At 37.9% G+C, this 13,210-nt stretch overlaps 1 protein-coding gene across 1 annotated transcript in view; it reads right to left on the reverse strand.

Moving 5' to 3' along the window:
* Positions 1–13,210, reverse strand: part of col22a1 (collagen, type XXII, alpha 1) — a 328,136-nt gene that overhangs the window by 46,509 nt on the left and 268,417 nt on the right. The window contains exons 38-43 of the mRNA XM_063048837.1: positions 13,009–13,113; positions 12,793–12,837; positions 9,403–9,480; positions 7,377–7,412; positions 1,125–1,178; positions 343–387 (exon numbers count right to left, since the gene is read on the reverse strand). Of these exons, the coding sequence (XP_062904907.1) occupies positions 343–387; positions 1,125–1,178; positions 7,377–7,412; positions 9,403–9,480; positions 12,793–12,837; positions 13,009–13,113 (363 nt within the window). The remainder of the gene's footprint in view (positions 1–342; positions 388–1,124; positions 1,179–7,376; positions 7,413–9,402; positions 9,481–12,792; positions 12,838–13,008; positions 13,114–13,210) is intronic.

A 13,210-nucleotide genomic window follows, 5' to 3' on the forward strand; every position in this document is an offset into this window, starting at 1 on the left:
GAGCCAGAACAGGCGACTGGGTAGAGGCAATGGAATGCCTCAGTACTTCCTCTGATCCATATATGGTGAACTTTATATTATGTCCAAATGCAAAAAAAGAAGAGCATATAATGACAGCTACCATCCATTAGAAATGTCAAAAAGGCTGAGGGGGAAATTTGTCTCAATGACCAAAAGCCCACCATACCTGAGGAAAACAGAGTAAATGCTTAAGATAAAGATGTACAAAACAAGAGAGGTAAAAGGGCCAACATTAAGAGGCAGCAAGAGCGTAAAAGGAAGAGAGAGTAGAGATAATTTTTGGAAAAGGCCCGATAGACACAAAATACAAAGCTAACATACAGGCTTTCCTGGAAGTCCCGGATCTCCTCTAGCACCGGGTAAGCCCTGCAAGACAAACCAGAAACCTTTTCACATACAGAAGTCACTTTTATTCTCAAGAAAATCTAGATATAGCAATTCCAAATTATTTCAGGTTATATAAAATTCTTCTGGTGAATGAGGCAAGGTCACAACATAAATCAGCATCTGTAAGTGTCTACTTTAAAAGTTTGTGTGTCTTTATTTTCAGGAAACATTCTATCCACCAATGATCATCATATGGGAATAATTTACTACTTGTTTAGTTGCTGGTGATAACAAAGCAGTTCAATTAATCAGTTTAACTGGTTCCTAAAACTATCATGCTTTTAGGAAGATAAAACTTACCTCAGTAAAATTAATTTTGGCTTTTGTTGACAATATATAAAGCATAATTTTTATCTGGCCTTCCACTGAACATCCCTCTGGATTTTCCTCTCTTTTCACTTTAGTGAGAGGGTGGGATGATATGTGATTTATGCCTGACTTTCTAAAATGTTTTTTTTTCTTTCTGTTAGCAGCTCCAATTGGATTTCTCTGCACTGCACGTTACCCACTGAAACAAAGGATAATAGGCTACTCTGATCCTGGCTCTCACTAAGTGCTGCTGAGGAGTTTGCAGTGGGAGGTTGTGATGGCTATACTAATGGCTGGTCTCCACTTCTGTTAGATAATCAGATGTGGAATTTTATTTTGTAGGGTCAGCAAAACTGATTAATGTTAATGTTATAGAATCCTTTATTGTGAAGATTAGTAAGACTTACATCATTTCCTGGGGGCCCAATTTGGCCTCTGAATCCAGGTGGACCTCGTGGACCCTAGAAATTAAAATAATGCCATGTTTTAATCATCAAGATACTAGATCAAATCATAATATTGACAAAGTACTTCTGGGTATATTTAAATGCAGTTTTAAAGACTCACATAAAATGACTGTCCATGTACCTTATTTGACTTCCAGGAATTAAACTATTAAGTATGGGTTGTATAGAAGCTAAACAGTGATCCAAAAGAATGTTTCAAAAGATAAATGGTTTTACAGGTGCCAGGTGACTTGTCTCCTGTGATAAAAATAGTACCTGCTGGAAACACTCAGCAGGTCAAGAGAATCTTTAGAGAGTGTAACAGAGTTCACATTTCAGAATCATCAGGATGAGATCTTAACATTGTCCTGCTGAATGTTTGCAGTAATTTCAGCAACTACAAGCATTTCATTTTCATTAATAGGATTACAGGATGTGGCTGTTACAGAATAAATCAGCATTTATTGTACATCATGAATTATCCTTAGAAAGTTGAAGGCAACTGCTTCCCTGAACAACTGCAGCTATTGCAGTGAAGGCATACTCACCGTACTCTTCACTGGCATTTAGTCAAATGATAAATGAACAGTCATATCAAGATAATATGACTTGTCAGGGGAAGACCATATGACCATAAGATACAGGAGCAAAATTAGGCCATTTGGCCCAATGAGTCTGCTCCGCCACTTCATCATGGCTGATCCATTTTCCCTCTCAGCCCCAATCTGCTGCTTTCTCCCTTTTTCCCTTCATGCCCTGACTAATCAGAATCCATCAACCTTTGCCTTAAATATACCCAATGACTTGGACTCCATAGCCACCTGGAGCAAGGAATTCCACAGATTCACCACTCTGGCTAAAGAAATTCCTCTTCATCTTTGTTCTAAAAGGACATCCCTCTATTCTGAGGCTGTGTCCTCTGTTCTTAAGACACCCCATCATAGGAAACATCCTCTCCACATCCACTCTTTAGTGGCCTTTCAACATTCGATAGGTTTCAATGAGGTCACCCTCATTTTTCTGAATTCTTGTGATTAGAGGGTCAGAGCCATCAAATTCTCCTGATGTGACAAGCCTTTCAATCACAGAATCATTTCTGTGAACCTCCTTTGAAGCCTGTCCCATCCTTTCTTAGATAAGGGCACAAAATTGTTCACAATACTTCACTAGTGCCTTAAAAAGTCTCAACATTACATCCTTGCTTTTACATTCAAGTCCTCTTAAAATGAATGCTAACATCATATTTGATGTTAACGCAAGGATAATGTAAAATAAACATGGAATTAATGTAGGATTAATGTAAATCAGTGGTTGATGGTACACAGTTCTTTTTAAGCTGCATGTCTCTAAGCCTCTATGCTCTATGACATGGAGAGAAACTTACATATGAATGGTTTTCAAATGGAAAGAAGCCATTAAACCACCAAATCAGTAACAACTTTAATTAAGAACATTTCAGATAGTCCCACGACTCTGTTCTCTTCTCATAAGCCATCAAATTACTTCATTACAGATAGCTATCCAGCTTCCATTTGAATACTATAAATCAAACATCAGCACCCTCGAGAGTGCGATCCATGCCCCAACCACAGTGGACAAAATAATCTTCATGTCACTCTTAGTCATTTTTCCATTCATCTTCATTCAATTTCCTCGGTTCTTGAGCCCTCTGACAACTCTAAATATCTTTCAATGATTTTAAACATCTCTATGAGATCCCCTTGCAAACTCATCTTTTGCAAGTACAACCCTTCCTTTCCTAGCAACCTATAAATTAAAGCCATTTTTCCCTGAATTCTTTTTGGTATTTTTTTTCTGCTCATTTCTTTGACCTTTACATTCTTTCTGAAGTGTGGTTCCTAGAAATGGAAACATACTCCAAGTATAGTTTATAGTCATAGTCATACTTTATTGATCCCAGGGGGAAATTGGTTTTCGTAACAGTTGCACCATAAATAATAAATAGTAATAGAACCATAAATAGTTAAATAGTAATATGTAAATTATGCCAGTAAATTATGAAGTAAATCCAGGACCAGCCTATTGGCTCAGGGTGTCTGACCCTCCAAGGGAGGAGTTGTAAAGTTTGATGGCCACAGGCAGGAATGACTTCCTATGACGCTCTGTGCTGCATCTTGGAGGAATGAGTCTCTGGCTGAATGTACTCCTGTGCCCACCCAGTACATTATGTAGTGGATTGGAGACATTGACCAAGATGGCATGCAACTTGGACAGCATCCTCTTTTCAGACACCGCCGTGAGAGAGTCCAGTTCCATACCCACAACATCACTGGCCTTTCGAATAAGTTTGTTGATTCAATTGGTGTCTGCCACCCTCAGCCTGCTGCCCCAGCACACAACAGCAAACATGATACCACTGGCCACCACAGACTCGTAGAACATCCTCAGTATCGTCCGGCAGATGTTAAAGGACCTCAGTCTCCTCTGGAAATAGAGACAGCTCTGACCCTTCTTGTAGTCAGCCTCAGTGTTTCTTGACCAGTCCAGTTTATTGTCAATACGTATCCCCAGGTATTTGTAATCCTCCACCATGTCCACACTGACCCCCTGGATGAAAACAGGGGTCACCGGTACCTTAGCTCTCCTCAGGTCTACCACCAGCTCCTTAGTATTTTTCACATTAAGCTGCAGATAATTCTGCTCACACCATGTGACAAAGTTTCCTACAGTAGCCCTGTACTCGACTTCATCTCCCTTGCTGATACATCCAACTATGGCACAGTCATCTGAAAACTTCTGAAGATGGCAAGACTCCGTGCAGTAGTTGAAGTCTGAGGTGTAAATGGTGAAGAGAAAGGGAGACAAGACAGTCCCCTGTGGAGCCCCAGTGCTGCTGATCACTCTGTCGGATGCAGTGTTTTATAAATGTTGAGCATGACTTTTGTTCTCTTATACTGTACATTTCTGTTTACAAAGGTCAACATGCCATTTTCTGGTGGAGGCACATTATTGTTCCAAGTTATACAGAGTACCAATTAATTGTATAGAAATGGAAAGATGGGGTCGTTCAAGAGGGTGTTAGATGCACTACCCAGAGTGTAAAGAACTTAATGTCTGTGTTGGCTTCTTTGATGTAAACATACAGAAAGGAATCAGGCCATTGGGTTCAGCTTGTCCACACTAACCATTAATCCCACAGACTTCTGTGTCTAAACAATTCAAGTGCTCATCTATTCCTTTGTTGTTGTCAGTGACCCTGCTTCAAACATTCTCTCAGGCAGTGGATCCCAGTACTTACCATTCTCTGGGTGAAGAAAAGAGTCTCCATCATTACTGATTCCCCTCTCTCTAAATCTAAGTCGCTTAGTTTTACCTATCTCTGATATGGGGGAAAGTTTCCTAAAGTCTTCCCTATCAATACCTCTCATAATTTTATATATATTAGTTATATTCCCTCCAGTGAGAACAGAACTTGCTTCTCAAATCTCTCTTCATTACAGAACTGCTCCATCCGAGGCAACATTCTAGTGAATCTCCTCTGCACCCCTCCCAGCGCCATCACGCCAATTCTATAGCATGATGCCCAGAACTTTATTTAGTATTCTAAATGAGATGAGACCAATGTTTTATAAATTTGGAACATAAATTCTCTATTTCTGTATTCAATGTTCCAACTAATAATGAGCGGTATTACATTTGCCTTCCTAATTTTTTTTATCTACATATGTTGCCATTTTCGAGAATCTGTGGATTGGTATTCCAAGTACTTCAATTCCATAGTAGTCCCTAAGATCCTACCATTCATGGTCTATGACGTAGGCTCTTTAGTACTCCCAAATCTATCATCTCTCACCTTGATTAAATTCCGTCTGCCATTTTTAGACAATTTTGCTGACAGATTAATAATCCTCTGCAGCCTAAACATACTTTCCACAACAACTCCACCAATCTTTTTGTCATCAGCAAACTTACTAATCATGCTTTATACATCAACATTCATTCATGTAAATTGCAAACAATAAGGGTCACAGCCAATATTCTTTCTAAATTTTTTTTACCACTGTGCAGACCAACCATTACTCTGAACAGGAAATTTTTTACACAGCCTGAAAATTGTGTAGCATTTCAATTTTTTTGTACTATGCATACTATGAATATTTTGAATGAAAATTGAAAAATCACATATTTCTGATTTTATTTATTAATTCAAGAGTATAATGACATTATGAAATTTCATGTTTCTTAAACTTTTAAACTTGGATGATATTGGCTTTCAGCTGGCTGACTCTTATTAACAATAAGCAATTGACTTCCATTTTGTGTCATTTATTACAATTTGTAACAGTGTTGTAAATACTTTCAACCTCTAAAATATTTCAAAGTAAGTTGAGATATGTTTACGATTTAGAAAATGTATGGATTATTTTCATTAACACATAATTAATTACAGGGTATTTCACGATACATTGATATAAACTGTTCCCACTAAGCTTTGCGGGTATGCGGCAACAAAGGATATGTGCATGGGAGCATTTCAGTCACTGCACCTGCAAAACTTAGTGCCTCATCACTAATCCTTTTAGGATTAATACCCAATCACAAAAAAAAATTATTTGTGATTTTTTTTAAATATCAGAAACAAAAATTCTAACATTACCCTCTCCTTTTGCCAAGCCAATTTTGGACCCATTTTGCCAACCTGCTTTGGATTCTAGGGACACTAGCTTTTGAACCAGTTTTCTATAGGTATTTTCAAAGGACTTACTAAAAAGTATTGCCCTGTCTTCAGCAATACATTTTGTTACCATTTCAAAGAATTCAATCAAATTGGTCTGACAGGATTGTAATGACTGTCTCTGATTAAATCCTCTCTTTCTAAGTGATCACTAATCCTCTTCCCTCAGAATTGTTTTCCTGTATCCTCCCTACCAGTGATGTTAGGCTCTCAGGTCTATAGTTACCATGCTTTTCCCTGCTGTGCTTCTTGAAAAGGAGGATAATGTTTGCAGATCACCAGTTACCTGTTACCTCATATGTCCAACTAAGGTTTAAAAATCTCAGCCAGAGCCCCAGTAATCTGTTTCCTTGCCACAGTAGAAGCCTAAAATAAATCAATCCTGTCATGGGGATTTATACACCTTCAAGTCTGCTAAGGCATCAAGTAACTTCTTCTTTATGGAGACATCCAACTACAAATTTTCTTTGTGATTACCATTAAAATATATTCTCCTAGGACTTCACCTATCACCTAAATCAAATTGCCCTTTTTTCAATTTAAAAGCTTCTCTATACGTTTCCACATCCATTTTAAAAATATAGAGAGCTATGTTCACTATCTTAAAAATGAATAGCACTTCCACTTGACCTGATATTGCACAGGATAAGGTCCAGCAATGCTCCTTCCCTCAAAGATGTATCTATATACTGCTTCAAAGAGCTCTCCTGTTCACACATCAAAAACTCTGCTCCCCTCCGTACATTACTGAACATTACTGCACAGGAACAGACTTAATATCTATGCCAACAATTGTGCCAACTTAAGCCATTTACGCTAAGGCATGCCCAGTTACTATTTGGGAGCTGAAATCCCCCTGTACAATTACCTTTTTTTTTGTCATATCTCTGGGATACTTGCCTACATATCATATCTGTTGGAAGGTCTGTAATACATCTCCAGAAAAGGAACAATATTATTTCAAATCTCTATCTGTATGGTCACGTTTTAGGAGCCTTCTAAGACATCCTCCCTCAGTACTGAAATAACACAATCTTTGACTCACAGTGCACTGTCTCATCCACTTTTGCTACCTCCTCTGCCTAACCTGAAATTTCTATATACTGGGATACTGAGTTGCTGTGATGGAAACAACAGACTGGGCCCAACCCCCTTAGTAATTAACCCTTGAACTGAAATCCACTTTGCTAGTTCTAATCCTTGTAACAAAACAAATGCAATTTAATTTTGAGTTCCATTGTTGTATATTTATTCATTATTCTGCAGACTGGACTTACTATTTTTCATCTACTTGATTGCGTCTCTATCTCAACAACTACTCTGAATCCCCTTCCCTTGCCAATTCATTTAAAATTTTTCCTAACAGCACTAACATTTTCCCCCCAGGAAGAAATGAACAAAATCAAAGCATACAATCCAGCAAAATCTTGGCATTTAAGCATTGTGTGATAATTTAACAAAGCAGTCCATTGAACAGTTGGAATCTTCACATGAATTAACATAATGTTTTGTCATACCGGATGACCTCGTTCACCCTGTTGTCCTGCAGAGCCCTGGGCAAGAAGAAAGAAAATCACAATGTTATTATGTTTTTCCTAACATGTAAATTGGTTATTTTTCATGAACTCTAGTCTCCATTCAGTGATGAACAATCAGGAATGACCAAAGGGCCAACAAGAAGCCATAATTGTTAATAAAACACCATTAGTCAACATTTTAGGGGGTTTTTAAAGTTTTATTGCATTTGGGACACAGAGTCGATTTGTATTTTTTTTAAAACTATGTAACTAACAGCCTTTTAGCAATATGACAACCAGACAATAAACGCATCCAGAAGATTAGAGTGTTTTAGGCATTTGTTAGTATGATATTTAAAAACTAAAAGTCTGATACTAACAATTGGTAAAATAATTCAGCCATAGAAGAAGTGATTGTGACATCAACAAATTTGCATAACGGCAAATAATTTGCAATGATAACATCCACAGGTTGTGAAAGGGACAAAATAAATAGAGGAAGTTTTTGTTGTTTGCATGGTTAAACAGCAGTTCAAATAAATTCATTCCAAATCTCAAAGTGAGACGAGTTTCATCACCCTCCATACCCTCTGCTTTTGGTGAGTAATGAATGGTGGTAGAGCAACGCTTAGTGAAATATAGAGGTCAGGCAGCCTTTGTTGAAAATGTCACTATATCGTCAAGTCTGAGTAAAAAGTCATGATGGATGCTTTCTGTGGAGGACATTAAATTTATTACTGTTCACAAATTGCTTTGTAATTGTTTTGAGAGCTTACTGACAAGGAATTATTCCAAGCTAGATTTTAACAAGTATAACTACTGCCTTGATATTTCACGAGTACATAAACATTTTGATCCAAATGCAAATTTGCCAGAAAAGCATTTTATCTCCACACAGTCTCTTATTAAAAATGCAGTGTTTGTGTCTGTCCCTTTATTCTGGTGTATGTTCATTGATGGAGATTAATGTGTTGATCTTCTGTTCTTGGAAAATTTAAATCATTTCACATGGAACAGGGGAGAATGCTAAAGCAGAATGGCAGTGAATGGGCACATAAAATGAGTTATTAATGAAAGAATAGTATTAATAAATAGTTTGCCTTATGAAACAAAGAGAAGAACATTAGCATTCTTTCAGAGTCATGTGTTCACAGTGCCTCTTCTAGATGTAAGCAAGCTCTGGTCATATTGTTATCCACAAGTGATGGAAACATCCTGTCATGATGACAGCAAATTATAAAATGTCATTTCAACAATTACTTGGCATTTTGAGAAATATGAAGATAACAGCAAAAGATAATGATCCATAAACTTAATACAACATTTTCAAAGTAATGAAGTTAATTATGATGTGCTAATAATTGGAGAATAGGATGTGAAACCTGATTTATTGGCCTGAAAAGTGACCCGTGGAATCAACTGTGCTTGGAGTGGATACTTCAAATATTCCCAGTGAAGCTGGCAGTCAAGTGCAATAAGTGAGATCAAGAGATTGAGTGAATTCATAATCTTTTGTATAATTTCAGGAATATTAGACAGAAGCATATGTTCATAGGGGAGCTTTAAAACTGGTTTGTATCCAATGTAAGAGGAAACTTTGTGCCAAGTGTTGCATTGAGAGTTACGAGCTTCAGTAAAGAATATCCTTTTTTTAAAAAACTCTTCTTGTGCATTTATGTAGGTGGCAACACACAAAAAGAAAGCAAATTTTAATTTAACCTGGATCTCAGTTCCTTCAGTCAGGGGCTAGACCTATACTTACAGGCCTACTGAGTAAAATTGATGAAATTAACTCAAATTTAGACCGACATTATGCTATCCTGCATCATTTGGAATGGAGCTGAGACAGAATACATAGTAACCCGTTTCCTTTTATCAAATGTGCTGATGGACATGCTTATAAAAATCAACACATAAAAATTAAATTTCTGTTACCTTAAAACCCAAAGCACAACATATCTTTAATTACTTGACTTAAATTTGCTTCCAAAAAACAGTACTTTTGACAATTTATCATTTAACTTACTGATGGTCCAGGGATTCCTTCACCTGGAGGTCCCTTTTCACCAGTCATCCCTGGTATTCCAGGATCCCCTGGATCACCCTGCAAGGAGGAAAGCAATGGATCATATTAGGGCATGAGAATGAATAATTTGCTGCATTCTAATTTGTTATTTTTATGTGTTATCTTCGTGGGTACCGGAAACTCTTGGAGACACAGGAGATAACACGACAGCACATGCAGGAGCAATTCAGTGGGTTGAATCATCTGTGTGCGGGGTGGGGGGGTGTGGAGGGAAGAATTGTTGATACTTCGGTTTGGCACAGTCTTGATGCAGGGTCTGAAATGTCATCAATTCCTTTCCCTGTGCATATGCTACTTGACCCATTGAGTTTCTCCAGCAGGTAGTAGCATTGTAAATAACCGTCGAAGGTTTCATAATATTGAATATAGGTAGACATTTTTTTTTGCTCTAAGGTTTATGGCTATTCTTAGCATTGTAAACTCTTGAAGATTTCATTTCCTCTCTGGTCTTGATGCTTCTAGTTGTGGAGGAGCCAAAACTAGTTTCATAATTAAAAGGTGAGGTTTATTGAAAAGTAACCATTGGTTATAGCTAACCTCAAACTACACTTGATCACAATTGCATAAATCTTTTGAGAACTCCTTACAAAATTGAAGAAGACATAGAATTTATAACATTGAATATTACAGTACAACAACACCTTCAGTCCTTGATGTTGTGAACTAATTCCAGGGGTGGTGAATCTTTTTGAGAATGTGTGCCCAAATTGGCAATAATCTCCTCAAAAATTCCTCTCATGTCATGGTAATTTTGAGCAGAGATTATCATCGATTAACAAATTAGTAAAAAAGAATTATGGACTTTTTTTTTAAAAAAAGGAAAGAGGTTGAGCCCTGTTTCTTATTTACACGTATTCACTGTTTTACTATTAATACAAGTGTAACAGAGACAGATTGAAATCAATGAGGCATTTTATAAATCCAGTTCAAAAATTATTCATAATTTTTAAAAGGACAATTGAAAAATAACATCATATCTAAATAGTATTGTTATTGTAACTGGTTACTATCCAAGCACTGATTTGTATACCAGGCCAGTGTGGATTTCAAACCCGATCATCAAACATCATGTATTCTAACAATTGCCTAGCTGGTGCCAAGCTCACATGAGCTGTTTACTGTGAAAACGACTTCAGTGCTGTTGTGTTGTAAGAAAAATACTTTGCTGCTTTCTTTGGCAGTAAAGATAATCATTATGTACCTTTTTATAATGGGTTGGATTTAAAGAATCGTGAGCTGGTACTGCATGTCACAGTGCCAACAAAATTTTGTATGTGCCATTTTGAACATGCATGCCATAGGTTTGCCATTCCCGAATTAAGCCAATTACATCCACTCCTTTCTGCTTGTACTTGGTCCATATCTCTCTATTCTCTGCATATTGATGTGCCTCTCTAAGAGCCTTCTACTTGACATTTAAATTTACTTGGCACTTTATCCATAAAGTGACATTGCCGACAGTGCAATTGTCCCTCAATGGAATGTCAAAGTCTAGATGTTTGAATTTGGTGACAAGTGTAATATGGAAATTCATGGAAGAGGTTACAGGTGTGCAAATGACCGGCAATAAATAGATTATGATTTAAAAGAAACAGGATACATGGGTGAGAAAAACATTCAGGAACGAAAAAAGGAAAAGGAATGCAGCTAGTTTATAGTGTAGCTACGTAAACACTATGGCTACAGAAATACATACCTCTAACACATCTCAGACATATCTTAGAAACAGATCATTTCCTCCCTGCTTTCCACTGGGATTGCTCCTTCTGTGAATCCCTTGGCTTTTGTCCCTCCCTATTAATCCCCCTCCTGGCACTTAACCCTGCAAGTGGAAAAGGTGCTATACCTGCCATTCACCTCCTCCCTCACCTCCATTCAGGGATCCCAACAGTTCTTCCACGTGAGGCAACACTTCACCTGAGACCAATGGCCAACCATTTTAATTCCCATTACAATTCTGACACAACGCTTCATGGCCACCTCTACTGCCACAATGGAGCCACTCTTAAGGTTGGAGGAGCAGAATCAAAATAAGGTTTGTTATCACTGGTACGTGTCGTGAAATCAGTTAACTTTGAAGCCACAGCAACACCTCATATTCCATCTGGGTAGCCTCCAAATTGATGGCATGAACATTAATTTCTCAAACTTCTGGTAATTTTCCAGAAGGTGATGAAGCAGAAACAGAAAAGGGAACGAATATAGGCAGACAGAACCACAAAGATGCTGCATGCAAGAATCTATCACCATGAAAAGGCCCACAAAAGAACAACTGATAATTTCAATTTCAATAGAATTTTTATTTGTTACTTTCAATATCTTCTCCACACAGGTCCACTTCATATCTTTGTGTCTTCTGGCTTCAGCTCAGACTTTTACTAAATTCCACTTCATTTTGAACTCCTACTTTCAAGCATACACATATACTCGGGGTTTCTTACTTAGCATTTTCTCCCTGCTTCGATTCAGGCTCACACCTCTGAAGCCTGTGTCTTTGCAATTTGGCATTTTCTCTCAGCTTTCTTTCTGGCTCAACACTTTGAAGTCCATTTTAAGTTCCAAGCATGACCTCTCTGACACCTTGTTCAGGTTCAGAAAGCACACCTACTGCTTGCTGATTTCATCAAAGAGACCTAACTTACGTAACTGGTCTTTTAGCATTATTTAGCCCCATCTCAACAGATGGCCAGCAATACAACGATACCTAATAAGGGATAAAAAGGGTCAAATGTACAAATTAGGTCACATGTGCACTTCAATACCATGAAAGGTCATGAAATGCAGGCAGAAGCACTGTATACCAAAATGGTCATGATACCATATAAGGATATGTGTTAAGCATTTGTACGCATCACCATCAGTGACAGGGGGGAAATTGCCACTCGTGCCATGTATAAAATGCCAACGTTTCTGAAGTGTTAGCAGTAGTCAGAGCTAAGCCAAAGCAGCAATATGGCAAGAGGCCAGTCTCGGAAAAGCTCTGGAAGAGGAAGAAGACGTGTTGGTCGGAGAAGGAGGAGAAGACGTAGAGGGCGAAGAGGAAGGAGAAGTCATTAACTCTCTCAAGACATTTCAAATGGAAAATAAGCCACATTTGGACCAACGAATATTAAGAGCCAACTACTGCATGAAACATCCTGCTATGTCCTACAATTAGCAGACTGACTTGCCTTGCATGTGAAGACTTCATTATCTTGTTGTTTGACAATGAATAAAAGCATCAGCAATGATGCTGGAAAAAAATATGTGTATGCCTTGATATTTTTAGATAAGAGCATATAGATACAGAAATATACGTACAGTTCCACAATGATCTAGATATTTTCTTACCTTGGGTCCTTGGGGTCCTGGTAATCCAGGTGTACCAGGTTGGCCCTATAAGTACAAACATCAATGTTAATGTGCTGAATAACAGTATAAACCCCTGCATGTCTTTTTGTTTAAATTGCCAAGTCAATAGATCCAAACTTTCACTAAATTGAACATTCTTGGTCTTACAACAAAAAGCCTACACTTCCAAACATTGTGTAATATGAGTTAACTTACTGTTTTCCCGGTTATACTTTCACCTGGTGGTCCAGGAATTCCAGCTGGCCCAGGGTTACCGGGCGTTCCAGGCACTCCTGGGTCACCATCTTTACCAGGTTCCCCCTGTAGTAGGCAGTAGAAAGAATGAGAAATAGTGGAGAGAGGATGACTGTATTTTCCTCTTCACAGCAATCTCACAATTAATGTTGACTAATGGAAA

This window comes from Mobula hypostoma, chromosome 1 (assembly GCF_963921235.1).
Source record: "Mobula hypostoma chromosome 1, sMobHyp1.1, whole genome shotgun sequence".
NCBI lineage: Eukaryota > Metazoa > Chordata > Chondrichthyes > Myliobatiformes > Myliobatidae > Mobula > Mobula hypostoma.